The following is a 17243-nucleotide window of genomic DNA, read 5'->3' on the forward strand; positions in this document are numbered from 1 at the left end:
TTGTGGGAGTGGTCTTAGGGCATGTCCTCCTCTCCTGCTGCCACTGCCTCTCCCCTCCTCCCAAAAATAAACCTCAAGAGGGATGCACTTCTGGAACATCCTCTTATTGCTGCATTTCAGGTATGGGCTCCAAGAGTGCAGGATACATGTTGGCTAGCTGTTTCCATTGATTAAGCCCTGCTTTCCTTAAATTGTGGGGAGGTGTCCTAGAGTACAGGCTTTGTTCCTATACCAAATCCAAAACTGCAGCTCGTAGTCTTGCCTGAGCTGTTTGCCCTGCTCTGGAATAACTACGAAAACTTTTTTAAACCTTTAGACCAATTACATCTTCATGCATCCTGCTATTAATATGAAAGTCTCTCCATGTGCAATACATTACATTTGTTTAGTGTTCTAGAGTTCTGTAGTTTTCTCTCTCAAATATGCATAGTCCTTTGAGGCATTGCAACCCGGTAAATACTGGATTTGTAAGGTTTTAACCAGACTAAAACAAAAAGAAAAATGCAGCTGAGCTGGAGGAGGGAGCGGAATCACCTTTAAAGAATTTTACGTTGTTGGGGTTCGTATAATAGAGGAGTCCTTGAAATGTTTCACTGTGGAAAAACAATTCAGAAAACAAAAAAACAATACTCCCCCCCCCCCCCCCCCAACCTCCCCGCTGTTTCCCAGGCACTTTCCCATCCTCTAGCAAACAGTCTGCCATTTCACCCTCTTTCTAATCCCAGCTGAATTTCAAAACCTATTGGGTGTGGATGCAGAATATTAGGTCTAATTTGCTATTAGTTTAGATGTCTGTTGATTCCTTCCTTGACAAATTTGAGTAAATAAAATTTTGTGTTTGCAAGATTTACTTTAGAATGGCATGTTGTGCAATGAGGTTTTAGTTGAAAACACAATAGCTATTGAATTTAGCTGCTTACAGAGTGATCTATAAAATCTTTCTAGATGTCTTTCTCTAACTGCTGAACAGCCAAGGCCTCATTCCCTCTCCCACAACAGCCCCCCTCCCCCCGACAAGTTAATGGGTTAAAATGGCAGTAGAAACTGCCTTCTAATACTAGGGTTTGAAAAGTGCACTTAACCACTTGCTCAGGGCATGTAGAATAAAGCATCAGGCAAAGTAATTTACAATCCTGTTTTCCTTTGAGGATAATGCAAAGCAAGACTACATAATGGAAGTATTATTTCCTGTATTTTTGTCAATTCAAGGTCCCTACTTACGCTCTACTGGAAAGGCAATGAAGGAGTAGAAGTGGCTTCATTTCTTGTTTGCTGTTTTTGAATGGTTTAGAATGTCTCAAACAATGGGTACAGGATCATACACTTGCTATTACATAGATGAGGACTGAGAGACTTAAACAGGGAAAAAGAAATCTGAAAATATTATATGATTCTGACCCCTAACGAATCCACTGACACAGAAACATTGGGTTCATCAGTTCCATGTATACTTTTCATTAAAATGGCTTTCGCTTGGGGTTGATTCAAACAGTCTCTGATATTGATCCTTGTTGCACAAAACTGTGTTTAATGTACACAGTATTTACATAGCAAACTAACCACCTTAGTCAAAAGAGAAACAAAAAGATGAAACATCAGCTATCTTTTGTTCAAATGAAGCTTCATTCTGGTGCAATTTTTAATCTGAATTTCAAAAATTATTTTACGTGGCTATAGCTCTTGCATTAATAGTTACATTGTGCGAAGTATTTTAATAATTTAACAGAAAAGGCCTTGGAAGGAATAAAATAAATGCATTGGCTTAAATATATCTCAGTGGTTACAAATTTTAAGGCCCTGTTTAACTTAGAGAAGGTATTAAATTGAATTTTCTCAGATAATTGACAATATATTTGAAATGGTCTGCTGTGTGAGTGGCTTTTTTGCTTCATGAAGGAGGAACTATACGCCAAAAAGGCTTCTCTGATGCAGCTACCTAAACTAGCATAGTTGGTGGTCTCCTGTAAAATTCTATTTTTTTAACAAGTATGTAATGAAATATTTAAGAAAAATAAATCTAGCATAACTGAAATCTGAAGTTGCCCATATATTCTTATTTAGAGGTATCTATCTGTACTGCAGGCAACTTGAACTGTTCCCCGTACTGGAAAATTTAATGTACCACTCAATTACTATTCTTTAGCCCAATTTAAAATAATAGATTGGGAGTAAGGTCTTAATGCAGTGTAACCTTTGGAACATTAGAAATAACCTCTTTCCCTTCTGAGGTTGGTGTACAGTAATGGCATCAGTCTTATCACATTACATGAATATATTTTCTAACTGTATTTAAAACTTTTTCACTTGGCATTTGTTCAGTATGTCTCTCCTTGCTCTTGCCCATTAGACTACAATACAGTTTAGAAATACTGTCAGTGTTGCAAGAAAATATGCCATATCTTAGGGCTTTATGGTTCCTTCATTATGTTGTTTTGGAGTTACATTAACCCTAGCTTGCATATCTTTCAATGTTTGGACTTTTCATTTATGCTTTTGAGATTTTTTTGTTGAACTTACTGCTCTGTTTTGCCACAATCTATTTGATTCCTCCTCGTTGGTGGGAATCCTTTGTTTTCCCATAACACACTTAGTTCTGTTTTTATTGATGTGTATAGTTGCAACTATATGAAGTATAGAATAAAATACCTTGGCCTGTGTCTATATTTTTTTAACACTGTTCCCGAGACCTCCATGAGTTTGTTTGCATTCTGAGTTTTGAGAATGCTAACAGATGAAAATGAATATCTACTACAGTTCTGGTTTCGATCCTTAATCAACTCACTTCATTAAGGGAGAGAGGGTTTTTGGTTTATCCTGTTGTTGAGGACTCAGACTTGCTTTTTTGAAGGATCTTTTCTTTTTTCCTGAGCACTCTTGCTTCAGAACTAAACTTTTTCCTCCTGTCATTTTACTCTCAGAAGTGTGCTGGGCTTGATTTCTTCCTCCCTTCCCTTATGCCCCCACTACCCTACCCTCCATTCACCTTAATTTGGAGGTCAGTTACTTATAAATTACATATGTATCCATTTGTGATTAAATATGTTATATAATTCTTGGTGTAGTGTTCTGATACTATAGGAAGATGCAGTCCTTGTTTCAAAGGCATTGTCATGTGCATTCTTTGACTGAATATAGTTAAAGTGGGGCAGAGGGGGCATTGGTATAAATTTAGTTAATGCCATATTATAGTTGACATTTTTAAATGCATAAAAGATAGCAAAGTCAATGTTCTGGTTCTTGCTGTAATTATGCCACATTGCACATACATATATTAGCTCTTTTGCCCTATTGCCATACACTGGAAAAGAAAACACAACATATCCACAAGGAGGTGTGGTTGTTGCTGCTTTGATATTCAGAACTTTGACTTTCCAAAGTTTGGTTCCAATCCTGTGTTCCTTACTTAAGGCAAAACTTCAACTAACTTAAATGGGAGTTTGCCTAAGGAATGCACAAGTTGGGAAAGTAGGGAGCAGAGGAGGTGAGAAATGAGGCAGTAACACAGATTTATTTTTTATTTTGCATGTAATATTTAGTCTCAAGCACCAAAAACCTAGTTGAAGTGGAGTTAAGGTTGAAAATATCTGTACATTACTGCAGTGAAAAACACTTTACGAAGTCGTAGTAATTTATTAAGCACAAGTGTTATAAAGCAATTACCATGCAGCAAATCTGTTGGGTTTTTTTACCGTTTTAAAACTTTGCTTAGTGACAAGAGTCCCTATAGAATTTGCATGCTGTACAGGGACACTGTTCCTTTCAAGATGTGCAAAGATGGACTTTGCTTTTACCTACAAAAAAATTCTACTTCCTCCATGTAGCTTTCTTACATTTGCTTCCTATGTTGTATTAGGCACACAACAGACACCTCCACCCCTTACCTTTCTCCCATGTTGTGCGAGGAGAGCTATGTCTTGGGGAGGCATGTGGTGCAGGTTTTGAAGTTGACCGTAGGAGACTACATGGCACCCCTCTCCTTGAATGTAACTCTCTCCGTCTAACTCCTAACCACTCCCAGTTTCACCCCATTTGGCATATTCCTACTTTCCCTTTATGAAGTCATCATTGAATCCATATTATACACTAGAACTTCCTTTAATAACCAGCATTTTGAATTGCTTTACCAACAGACCAACCAAATGTGGTTAAAGATACCAGTCTTTATGAAAACCAACATACTAAAAACAGGTTTCAGAGTAACAGCCGTGTTAGTCTGTATTCGCAAAAAGAAAAGGAGTACTTGTGGTACATCCGATGAAGTGAGCTGTAGCTCACGAAAGCTTATGCTCAGATAAATTGGTTAGTCTCTAAGGTGCCACAAGTACTCCTTTTCTTTATACTAAAAACAGTTTGGAGTTTCTGGCCACGATATTTTGTAGCTGTGGACATCAAAAATGTTAGAAAAACATTCAGGAGGTGAGATGGTTTCATTTTTGAGCCCTCATCTCTCCCAAATTCCATGTCCAATTTTCCTCAGACTTTTGAGAAAAATTTTACCCTATTTAAGATAATTTTTTAATGAAAATTCAGGCAGATTGTCATTTTAGTGAAGTGAGAGGAATTTAAAAAATGGTTATAAAGGAAGGCTAGCAACTACCTGAGCAATGTCTCTTGCATCTTCAAAACAGATGACCTGGAGTTGAGGGAGTTTATTGTATTAAAACAAACAAAAAAACCCACCAAACAAACATTGTTTACACAGCTATGGATAAAATGCCTAACACCATACCATTGAAGGTCATGTTGGAAAGAGAGACAGTGTGGTGAATAGGGCACACCTGGGTCCTGTTCTTCACTCTTCCACTTACTTGCACTATGAACATAGGCAAATCATGGTATCACTGTCCCTCTGTTTCCGGTAGTGCCCTTCATCTTACTTGTCTGTTTAGCTTCTAAGCTCTTTGGAGCAGGGTCTGTCTTACTATATGCATATACAATGTCTAGTATAATGGGGTCTTGATCTTTGTTGGGGCTTCTAGTATTATCACAGTAACAGTAGTAAATATTTGATTACTTGCATACTTATATATATGCATATTCAGTAGCAAATTAAAGTTACAAATGAGTATATTTGTGAAATATATATTTAACTCTTTCATCACTTAGGTTCCTGTGGCTAGAGCCAGCATTCTCTGGCTTACTGGGGAGTATTGTGAACGAGTTCCAAAGATTGCACCTGATGTTTTGAGAAAGATGGCTAAGAGCTTCACTAATGAAGATGACCTTGTGAAGCTGCAGATCTTAAATTTGGGAGCAAAACTGTATTTAACCAACTCAAAACAGGTAAGCGTAAGACTATATAAAAAAGGGATCCTTTCCTGCCACAGGAAAGTATATTTTTTGCATTCTGCATGGATTAGCACTCCTTTCTTACATATAGATCTAAAACAAGCAAGCTTTACACGTGGAAATTTACTACCGCATCACTGACTGGACCCAAAACTAGTAGCACACAGAACAGGAGGTCAGTGTATTTGTTCCCTTAGCACTAGGGTTGTGTGAAATGTAGCAATTCCATTTGCAGGGAATTTGACAAACCCACCTTGATTTTCAGTTGTTTGGGTTAATGCTTTTTGAACGTAAAACTCCAAAGCAAACTGCTTTGCTAATTTTCACATGCTTTTGGGACCATGCTTTGCCTCCCACCAGATGTCCTAAAATCCCTCTTGCCTTTTTCTCAGGTCAGATCTGCTAGGATAACAGTGAATTGCAGGGGGACTACGAGCCTAAATCTCCAGTAGAGGCAGAGTCTCAGGACTCTGCCTGTAGAGAGGTGATGACTGGAGGCAGGGCACCTAAGGGGACATCCTTTTAGCAGACCACACAGGGGTCAGAGGTGCAGTTACCTCAAAACTGTCACAATGACCACTTCCCTTTTCTTACCCTGTCATTTCATATTAAAAAAAAAGCTTTTCTAGCCCTTCGGTCATAGAGATAATTGGAAAAACTTGAACTGAATATAAACGGATACACTTATGCCTGCCTGAATCTGCAGATACCTCTCCATTATTTTTTCAGGCTATGAACTGCCCCATTCATCTTTGATGAGGGCCTTGTGAATTGTCATTGTATGGCCACGGAATATAGCATTTTTTCACAAAGCTACAAAATGGAGCACATTTGTCATGAAAGTTGTCCACTTTTCTATAGCCAGTTGCCTGAAGTTTTTCTCTATCTCCCTGTCCTTCCAGACCTGTGCAAACAGTCCTATGTGGACTTTTTTTATTATCCTGAATTAAAAATGCTGGACAATCTTCTTCACCTGCCTATGTCTAACTTAGACTCACTACATCTCAGGGTGATAAGACCACTATTTTAGCCTGTTACGAATTTGTTGAAGCCAGATCAGTGTGTAGTTTTGTTTTGTTTTGGGGGGGTGAGGGAGAGTGGAGGGGAAATCAGGTTAATGTGGGGCTTTTGACATGTTCTGACCATTCATTAAAAAGCCCTCAGTGTAATGGGGTACTAATGAGGTACTAACAAAACTAATGTAAGCCCCTTTTGAGCCATTCATTACGTGAGAGTTCAGGATTCTTATATGGAAGATCATTTTCCTGATTGCAATGGTTTCAGTTCAGAGCGAATAAGCTTTATGCTTTAGCGATCATATTTTGCAAAGATACACCATATTTGCAAAGATAAATTGGCGCTATGTACTCATCCAAAGGTTTTTCCAAGGTGGAGTTAGAAGTTCTATCTTAAGGAGCCTATTGTCCTGCCAATGTTCTTATGTTTGAATTTGAGTCCTTTCTCCACACGCTCAATGTTAAAATCACTGGGATTTATCACCGATTCTCAAGAGTGCTCTGGATCCTGTCTATTTTAAGTGTTCACTTCAGTGCTCTGGAAAAATCATATGTACTTGCCTGAAGAGAATCTTCCACATAAAGTTTTCTCTGAAACAGATGCCCTCTCAGCCCTGTCCTTCCGGCAGGAAAGCCATTCAGCTGCCTTGCTTTCTTACTTATTGCAAATTGATGCTCTCAGCTGCACAGTAGCTCCTTCCTTGCCTGTCTTCTCAAAATTGGACTTAGATACTTTTCAATTTCAGGAAATGTTTGTGGAATCAGTCTTCTCACAAGGGAATTCCGTATCTGCTGACAACTGGAACAATTAATCTCTTCAGATGTAGAACCAACATGAAGCAGATGTTGGTGCAAAACAAATGGTCAAACAAGAACAAACACGTCCTCATTTCTTGCTTCAGATTTAGAGAATCTGGTCATAGTATATTCTGTTAACCCTCATAGAAGGAAGTGACCAAGAGGTTAGTCTGAAATGGCAGAAAATAATTTCTCTTTGAGCATTCCCAATATAAATAAAACTCAGCATCGCAACAGACTCCCTCAGCTGTTTCAGCAGGTGTCATGGAGAAAGCAGCCTCCAATGCACAAATATATCACTAGATTTGAAGGATATGATTTCTTTTTCAACTGAGAATCTATCAGTTATTTAGTGGCTACTAATGTATCAGAGATTGTTTCTGTATTTTCTTGAGTGTGGCTTTCACTAAAAAGCAACAGAGAGATTAATAAATACCATTTGGTATACCCAACAATGTTACATTTTGTTATGAATAGCACCCAACATTCTTGATATACTAGACATATGTCCAATTACTATGCATGAAATTTCCTCTTTCCCCAAATTTTTTAGGAATCTCCCTGGATCTCTTTCCTTCCCGAGCCATAGGGAGAACAAGATTGCCTGCATTGCCCTCAATATGCTTGTAACACTTACAGTTCTCCATTGAGACAATGACTAATCTAATCTCATGCTTCAGGGCTTCAGCTGGTCACCTACAGGGTTCAGGAAGGATTCCTCCTGACTGCACAATTGACCATACACATTCTGTTTTTCGCCTTCCTCTGTAGAAGGGACACCAGGCAGGGTGAAACCAATGTTCCGATGTGGTACAGAAGATCCTCTTTTTTAGATGCCTGGCTTGTGTATTTTGCTTACATGCTTAGAGTCAAACTAATCGCCAGATTTGGGGTCAGGAAAGAACTTTCCCTAAAGTCAGATTAGCAGATTTTTTTTGCCTTCCTCAGCTGCATGGAGTAAAGCTCATCTGCTGGGATGATCTGGCTGTATTACACCCAATCAGTTCCCTGGCATTGCAAGGCCTCAAGCATTAGTCGATCTTGGTCTCTTCTCTGCCAGTGGCACGTAAGTGAGGACTGAAATGCTTTAGACTAACTAAAGTTATTGATTTCAGTATATGGGTATTTGGGTAAACTGTGGTGGCCTGTGACGTACAGGAGGTCAAACTAGATCAGTGGTGGCCAAACTTACTGACCCTCCGAGCTACATATGACCATCTTCAGAAGTTCAAGAGCTGGGGTATGCCTGCTGGGGCTTGGGCCTTATGCCCCATGGGAGGCATCTGCTGGGGCTCGGGGCTTCAGCCTTGCTCAAGCTGAAGCCCTTAGCCCCCAGCTGATGTGCCCCATGGGGCAGAAGCCCCGAGACCCCCCTTTTCTGGGCAGAAGCCCTTACGCCACTACCCTGCTGCAAGGCAGCGGTACCGAGCTCCCCCAGAAGCCATTATGTTTATTATTTACCTCCACATATATTCTAGAAAGTTTGGTTGCTTTGTCACAGGACAAGAGAAATTAGTCTTTCTGTGCAAATTTCTATATTGAATGCTGCATATGATGCTCTGAGCAAGTCATTGCTCTTGAAGGAAACTTGGAGACCTAAAGCATTCTTTTGTGGGGCTCTAGGAATCCAAATTTGTTGTGTCTATATTATGACTGTAGGACATAGAAGTTAATTGTAGACTTTGGGATTCTGTAATCTCTTTTTTGAATGGAAAGATTCTGCTGGTAAGCAAAAACTAAACCTTACAGGACCAAATTTATTCACCAATACTGGTGCAAGGAGGTATATAGTGCTGTCTCCATCTATGTGCCCCAGTGGCAATTTACAATTAAAGGCTGTAATTTTCTCCATTCTGTTCTTTTGGAGTTTCTGGCAGGTTGAAAAGGGGTTAGTTTTAATTTAAAGCCCGGGAGTCCTGGTAGCAAATGTTGCGGAAGGGATAACCTGATTTAGTTTAACCTTTGGCACCTGAGAACCCCCTTTCCAAGACAGTGCATTTCATTTGGACTGTACAGCATAAACATTGCATGAGTCCAGATGATTACGTATTTTCTGTCTGATATAAGGTTACAATTTTATTACTTTATGTATATCATAATAAAAACATTCATTTTATATCATACAAATTTTACAAAATAAAGAGCACTATCCCTTTTCCAGAGTTCATACAGTAGCATGAGAGGATAAGCCTTTTCATAGGCTGATAAAAGTGGAGAAGGGAAAAGAGGAAGAGCCCACTTAAAAGAGAAAACACTAAGTATACTTTTCATCATTGGAAATTCATCATTTTTCAGATCTTTTGTTGACACCATAACGCATCTTGTGATATATTTACATAGCCCACACCATTTTAGAGGGAAAATAAAGTTCTCCTCTCTGTGATTTTATTACTCTTTCATTTTTACACCAATTAATCAAAATCATTCAGAAAAAATGTATGTATCTGTGGAAAGTCATATAACCCTATTTTCATTATAACAGTGAAAATTATTAGTGCATTTTTCTAGTACATTTTACTTTACATTGACATTTTTAGACAGGCATTGTATGGTATCAGTTTCTATCCCACACTATAAAACTCTTGAGTTATTGTTATAATACAGCACAAAAATGAAGCTAAATGCATAGCAAAAAATAAAATATGCAAGGAGCTTATGTTTTTCAATTTAAAAAATTCCCTTTGACAAATTTAGGGTTTTTTTTAAAAAAAAATTCCTTCATAATTCATCAGTTTTCATTTGATGCACTGAAAATGTATTTATTTGTCAGATCAAATTATTTTTAGCAGTTTCTCTTTTAATGTCTTGGAAATGTATTTATATAAGTGGTTTGGAGCTCTACGTACAGTATTACTCTCTTTACACCGTGTTCTGCAAATCTAAGCTTTTTGCAGCAGAATGTTCCTGTTCCCTGTGTTTCTCTGTTTTATTTAAATTAAACTGAATTATTAAAATTACTCAATTCCTGTTAATATTCTCAGACATCGAATTAGGAAATCCTATTATGCTGTAAAAAGCTGCGATAATATAAGTTGCTTCCTTACATAAATAAATAAATGACCGATATTACTGGAGGCTTTAAGCTGCAAGAAAAAAATGGAAGAAGTCTTTTATCCTGGTTTTTAGAGGGCATCAGCAGCTTGCTTTTATGAAAAAGTAACAGCTAAATGCACTGCAAATAATTTGCAGTAATCCAGTTCAGTGATTCATGTGTCTGCTTTAATGGGTCATAATTCAGGGTAAAGTAACTGAGTGCAGTCAGAGTGCAGACACTGCTTATGCCAGGGACAGTATCTCTTCATAAAACACACCTCAGCAGAAGCAGTTTGCCAGCCCCCTAATACCCTCTGATGTTTTGATGTCCTGCATATTTTTCCGATTAAGTTTTGAGTGCCATGTTTTTAGTTGTATTTCCACATTCATTATCCTCACGTAGACCCTTCAGCGGGTTTGCCATATATGATTATTTTTTTAATGATGCCTTTCTTTCCACTTCAGCAGTTTAATAATCTAGCACATGGCTGCTTCTCAGTACTCAGCATTCACCTCCCCGGTACAGAAGAGGACATGTGGTTTGGCTTCAAAATTCCATTTGCAGCATTAGAAATGCATATTCCCTATGGAACAACATTTGTTTGACATAACCATTCATTTTTATTACCTCTTTAAATATGTTTATCCAGAGTTATCAATAATCATAAATAACTTGTATTCTCTTCTTGTCCTGTTTTTTTCCGCAGACAAAATTGCTTACCCAGTACATATTAAATCTCAGCAAGTATGATCAAAGCTACGACATCAGAGACCGTACAAGATTTATTAGGCAGCTTATTGTTCCGAATGAGAAGAGTGGAGCTTTAAGCAAATATGCCAAAAAAATATTTCTGGCACAGAAACCTGCCCCATTGCTTGAGTCTCCTTTTAAAGGTATGACTGCCAAAATCATCTGCAGAATGTTGATTGCCTAAAGCAATGTGGCAGCATATTCTCTTTCTAATATGCCTAAAATTGTGTCACTTAGAAAATACAAATGAGAACAGTATGCACTTTGCTTAATCACTTGTTTTTCAACAAGCAAGGTTTAAAGTCATAATAACATCTTGGTTTGTATGTTGCCCACATATCATATTTACCTGATAATCCTGAACATGTTTATCAATTTCTATTCATGTTGGGTTTAAATTTGGTTTGAATAATAGAAAGTATACATCTCAAGTAAGAGTAAACTTCTCTTTTATTTAGGGAGATGTCTTTGCCACTCAGCAAGATTGTCCACGTTAATAGAGGGATGTTAGTGTAACTATTGTTAATACATTATCCATATGAAATTTAATAAAAATGTAATCTATTCAGGTTCTTTTTCAGATGTGGCTATTTCTCTGATACTTGTTTTCCCTAGGTATTTTTAAAAATCAAAACTACTATATAGGATTCTTTCCTGTTAAAAAGTTATCGTTCCGATTAAAAATATAATCTTGTGCTGCTTCTTCGCCATTTTATTTTGTATATAGTTATTGAATCCAGGATTTAAAGCTCTAAAAGCAGCTTCATTTTGAAAAAAAAACTATTACAATTCTGGATGTGTTTGTGCCAAGACATGTATATGGATTGTTTAACTGTGCTGTCATTCTTAATATTCACAGTAAAGTAATTTTTAGAGAAGCTACATTTCAGAGCAACACCTCTAAACACACTGACTGATTAGCTTTTTTATTGACCATTATGGGGGAGATTATTGTAATCTATGGACTGAAATCAGTTTTTTGACCTATGAAGAGCTTCCTAGTTTATATTTATTCCATGACATTTGAGGTAATATAATGCCAATTACCTTTAGCCATGATTAAGATTGCTCTTTGTGATATAGAGCTCATGTTGTTTGTATATTTTTTCCCCTCCCCCTTTTTTTTTTAATAGATAGGGATCGTTTCCAGCTTGGCACCTTATCTCATACTCTGAACACCAAAGCCATTGGGTACCTGGAGTTATCTAATTGGCCAGAGGTGGCGCCTGACCCATCAGTGCGAAATGTTGAAGTAATTGAGTTGGTACGCTGACATTAAGAGTAACTTTGCTTAACGTATTTGTAGACATTTAAGATAAAATAATTGTGTTATATAAAAGAAATGGTTTTAAATTATTCTTTTGGTTTGTGTAAACTGCAAATTGAATCCAGTCATCTTATGTGGCCTACATCCGGGGAAAAAAAATTAGATGCTCCCCCACTGAGATGCAGTGTGTGTTTCCTCATGGAAAATGTTCCTTTTTTCCATCTTCCTCATGGATGTTTTTTACTCACTTCCATGAGTTTTCTTCACCTTGGTTTATTGAGTTTTTGTCAGTTGTGCAGCAATATTTTGATTGCAGTTGATGGTGTAGAAGTTGCAGTAAATGAAACTTCTTCCCATTTAATATAACCTTTAATCTAATCTAAGCCTAAACAGAAGAAAATAAGGAAGTATCATTATAAACAAGAGCAAATAGAGGACTCAAAGATAAACCATGAATGTGTCCTTTGCATATTTTTCATAGTATAATGGAGATGGGGAAAGAAACAATGGTATGCAAAATCTATTCAGAAAACCTAAAATGCACAATGTATCACTTTTCTTCATCTTCTGATGGGATAGTCAGTTTTTGAATTAAGAATCCGTTTTCCACCTTCATACTAATTTCATGCTTAAATTGTGAACTTAGAACAGGGCCTAGTTTTCCATGTGTTTGTATGTCAAGTAGCATGATGGGGCCCTGATCCTTAATGCAGCTTCTAGGCTCCACATGTATATATGATGGGTGGGATTTTATTTTCAAAATCACCTGAGTAAGAGCACAAGTCCCATTCAGTCAGTGGGACTTCTCCTGAATCATTCAGGCACTTTTGAAAATCGTGTGTGTGTGTGTAAATTACTATTATGACATCAGAGGTGAGCTAGACAGCCACCAAAACAGAAAAGCTTCTTGTCAACTGTCTAAATGAGCCATCTTGATTATCACTACAAAAGTTTTTTTCTCCTGCTGATAATAGCTCATCTTAATTAATTAGCCTCTTACTGTTGGTATGGCTACTTCCACCTTTTCATGTTCTCTGTATGTGTGTATATATATATATATATCTTCTGACTATACGTTCCATTCTATGCATCTGATGAAGTGGGCTGTAGCCCACGAAAGCTTATGCTCAAATAAATTAGATAGTCTCTAAGGTGCCACAAGTACTCGTCGTCTTTTTGTAAAGGAGTGTGATCTCCGTCCTGAGCAGCTGCCAAGCTAAATTAAACATGATGTACTTAGCAGGCAGTAAGACAGCCAGGGACAATGAGGCAGCCAATAAGGTAAGTTACAAGGGCTAGGGCATAGCATGTTGTAAAGAGTTGGGATCTCTTCTTTAGTAAATGGATGATCTGTTTGCTCCTATTCCAGCTGAAATTGCAGCAAAAATGGGTCTTAAGGAGGGACTTGAATGAGGAGGGTCTGAGGGAAAGCTAATCAGCTCAGGAAGGGCATTCAAGGAGTAGAGGAGGGCCTGAAAGAAGGTGTGAAGACATCTTTACACCTAATATTGAAGACAATAAGGTGTTTGGCTGCTGCAATCACAGGAAATTGATCATGTGAGATATATCCTCTTGTTTCTAATAGATAACCGCTCAGGGATCTTGACACATGACAGTCCTTCTCCAAGGGTATTGCCAAGTATGTCCTTGGGAAAATTCTTTACTGACCCCAGTTTTGCAGTCTCTTTAATACTATGTATGAGAGAGAACCTGAGTGGTTAAGCATCTCAAGGTACCACTGATATCCAAGTAAATGTTCATGTTTTTCCCATGAATATTAGTTGGGAGGTAGAGAATTCAAATGTAGATTACTCTGAGGAAAAAAACATTATCAGAAGTACCCATGTTTGTACTGAGCTTTAACCAAGTCTCTGTGATCCCTGTGTTCATACAATTCAATAGCTTCCAACCCTACTACCATAGCTTCCTGTTCTCTAAATTTTAATGTGATTTCCAAATCACTGCCATCACTGTGTAACTGACTTGCACCACTCTACTAGCTTAGCTGGCTATCAGAGGGTTTTTCCCAGGCTACAGCAATCCTCCACAGGTCCTACACTGCTCTATTGCCCTCCCTCTCCCATGGTATAGGGAACTTGGGTGAGGAGGAAAGGATATGGCCAGAACATATGTGTTCTGGTGCGTAAAAATTGCCTGTTAGGGGGGACATTGCAGCCTAGAACAAGATAGAGCAGCCCTAAGATTACACTTAAAACTTGGGGGCGTTGAAGGTGGTGTATAGTCACCTTTCTCATTCTTTATTCCCTCAAGGCCTATGGAAAGCTGAGCTCAGCTGGACCCAGTGATCTAGTACTCCTGGTTTTATCATAATACAATCTATAATAATTTGCCTTATCTTACATATAATAATCCTTTTTGGAGGCAGTCTGTGATCCCATTGGCTTTCTTCACCACATTGTCTCTTTTTCTACATAACTGAATATAGAAGTAAATTATTTTACTAAATACTTTCAATTTAAGTTTACATATGCAGAAACATTTGTAATTCACTTACAGGGAAAAGAATGGTCTGTGGCATTAGGCAAGGCAAAGAAAGAGAAACCTACAGAGAAGTTTTACTCTGATTCAGAGGAGGAATCAGCCAGTACTACTGACACCGGTATGTATATGGCTACTAATTACAAGTCTTTTTGATTTATCATACCATCAAAACGTGGTGCTATTACAGCTGGAGCAGTTAAAAAACATCAGTGTTATGTATAAATGGGGGAATAATGCTTACACTTAACTTCATGGCAGCTGTGTGATAAGTACTAATTGTATGGCTAATGTCATCTGTAAGTATGTAAATTATATGAGTTTAATAGACTTTACTTTGCTTCTTAGTTAAAATACATGGAAAGGCGTTACTCTTATCAAACTTGACTGATCTTGAGAGGTTCTGCAACCCACTGAAGTCAAATGTGCATACTGTCTAGGAATAAAAATGTCTACAGACATAGTTGTGGGGAGTTACAGATATTTATCATCTCTGAGGATTGGATCCAGGTGTTTTAATTGGCTTTTACTGAGGTACCTGTTTTGGCCACATGCAATGGCATGTTGTTAATACCCAGCTACATTATAGTGCAGCGATACTCAGACTGAGGCTTGAGAGCCACAAGTGGCTCTTTAATATGTATCCTGCAGCCCTTTGCAGCACATGATATTAAAACCGTGTAATTTAATTATTAACCAATTGGGATGCTTTTACTTTGTTGTTAACCAGTTGTAGTTGATAAAATAATAATACTTGGTCAGTCATTTTGATGTGAGAATAATAAATAAATAAAATAAAACTAAATATTTCCCCTGTCATGCTGTTTAAATATGGATATATAATACTATAGTTAATGAAGCAATGAATTCATACGACTATGGCTCTTTTGGTTAATGATGATGACTAATTTGGCTCCTGAACCACTGAGGTCAGAGTATCACCACTATAGTATATTTTACTATGTTTTCTATTAATGGAGGTTTGATTGCATTATGCTTTCACTATAGAGTACCAAACTTTCTATTTATGTAGACATTGGGCTAATGAAAGAATGGCAGATGGCTCATATCAGAGGAGTTGTGTGAAATAAGCGAAGTAAGGAACCATGTGTCCAGATACTCCAGTCTTTTAAGGGTACTTAAAGCCACATAAGCAGCTTCTTGAGGCTGCCCCTCTCCACTGCATCTGAATATAGTTCAGACATAGGGGGCAATCAGGGCCTCAATGTTTAGCATTTGAGAATCAGAAGAATTAGCATGTGTGTATGTAAGGTTGAAATGCATGGAAAAGAGATGTTTTCACATCTGAATTCCCCCTAAAAAATGAGTGTATCTGAGTAGAGGAGAATTACTTAGGGTGATTGGTGGATGAAGCTAGAAAGGGATACATTCAACTTAGACATGAGGAATGTTTTTCAACTATAAGATTAGTTAGAAAATGAATAACTTATTGAAATAGGTGGTTAAATCATCAGTATAGGTGTTCTAGATTAGATTAGATAAATACTTAGGCAGTTAGTGTAGAGGGTAGTCCTTCATTAGAGTAAAGGCTTGGTCTAGAGGATTCAGGAAGTTGTTTCTTACTCCTTGTGTTTACATGTATTTTTTTTCAAGAGTATTGGTAAGGATCCTGGTACAACTAATCAATTTAAAGTGTCCTAATTTGGACGGGTACAGTACCGTGTGTTCAAGAGAACAGTCTTTTGAAATAGCAAAACTTACAAGTTAGCGATAAAGAAAATAAAAAAAAATGTTTGGACTCTGGGTAAATATAAAATCCGGCAAATAAAATTATACATTTCTTTTTTATAGCTATATACACGTTTGGGCTCCACTATGTACTACATATATAAAACTATATTCATAAAAATGTAAGATTTAGTGTTTTTGTGTTTTAGAGAGTGAATCTACTAGTGAAAGTGAAAAAGAGAAGAATGAGAAGGAAGAAGGCAGCAGCATGGAGAATAGTGAGAGTTCTTCAAGTGAAGAACTGAGTGACAGTGAATCAGAGAGCAAAGAAGGTACAGCAAAGAAAAAGTTCAAAACTACTGAGGAAAGGTAAATATGTAGTGTGTTTTTATCCTTTAAAGAGCATTTGGAGTGCTTTGGATGTAAACACGCTTTTGAATACCAAATTAGGCTACTTCCTTGAGTCAGAGGAAATATCTGAAAATATTGGCTTAAAAGAACCGTAGACACCCATGCATTTTGAGTGACATTACCTTTTTCAGTATAGTTTGAATGTGTGTGTTTCATATTTTCATTAACTGAACTCTTCTGAAGCTGAATTTTCATACCTCAGTAGTAAAATCTTGGGGTGGCTTTCTGAAAATAGAAGTAACCTTGGGAGGCTAGTTAAGGGATCAGGCAGTTGTATGAAACACTTAATTACCTTTTGTGGCAATTTTGCTGAGGGCTAAAATTAAATCCTTCAACACTTTGCCATTATGTAACTAAGACAATTGATTTTTCTAAATAATGTTATATTAAAAAGATTATGATTGAAATAGTAGAGGCAAGGGCTGTGAAGGGAGACAGTTATAAGATATTTAAGTGTTAGCGTTTTTTAAGATTGTCCATTAACAACAGC

At 37.4% G+C, this 17243-nt stretch overlaps 1 protein-coding gene across 3 annotated transcripts in view; it reads left to right on the forward strand.

Annotated features, from left to right (window-relative positions):
• The window catches only part of AP3B1 (adaptor related protein complex 3 subunit beta 1), a 339716-nt gene that overhangs the window by 212203 nt on the left and 110270 nt on the right, over positions 1-17243 (forward strand). For all 3 annotated transcript variants that reach the window (XR_013346132.1, XM_077816999.1, XM_077816998.1), the window contains exons 15-19: positions 5107-5283; positions 10844-11030; positions 12021-12151; positions 14672-14774; positions 16552-16711. Coding sequence is in view for 2 of the 3 variants with exons in the window: in XM_077816999.1 (XP_077673125.1) it covers positions 5107-5283; positions 10844-11030; positions 12021-12151; positions 14672-14774; positions 16552-16711 (758 nt within the window). In the remaining variant the exon portion in view is untranslated. The remainder of the gene's footprint in view (positions 1-5106; positions 5284-10843; positions 11031-12020; positions 12152-14671; positions 14775-16551; positions 16712-17243) is intronic.

Source organism: Eretmochelys imbricata, chromosome 5 (assembly GCF_965152235.1).
Source record: "Eretmochelys imbricata isolate rEreImb1 chromosome 5, rEreImb1.hap1, whole genome shotgun sequence".
Classification (NCBI taxonomy): Eukaryota; Metazoa; Chordata; order Testudines; family Cheloniidae; genus Eretmochelys; species Eretmochelys imbricata.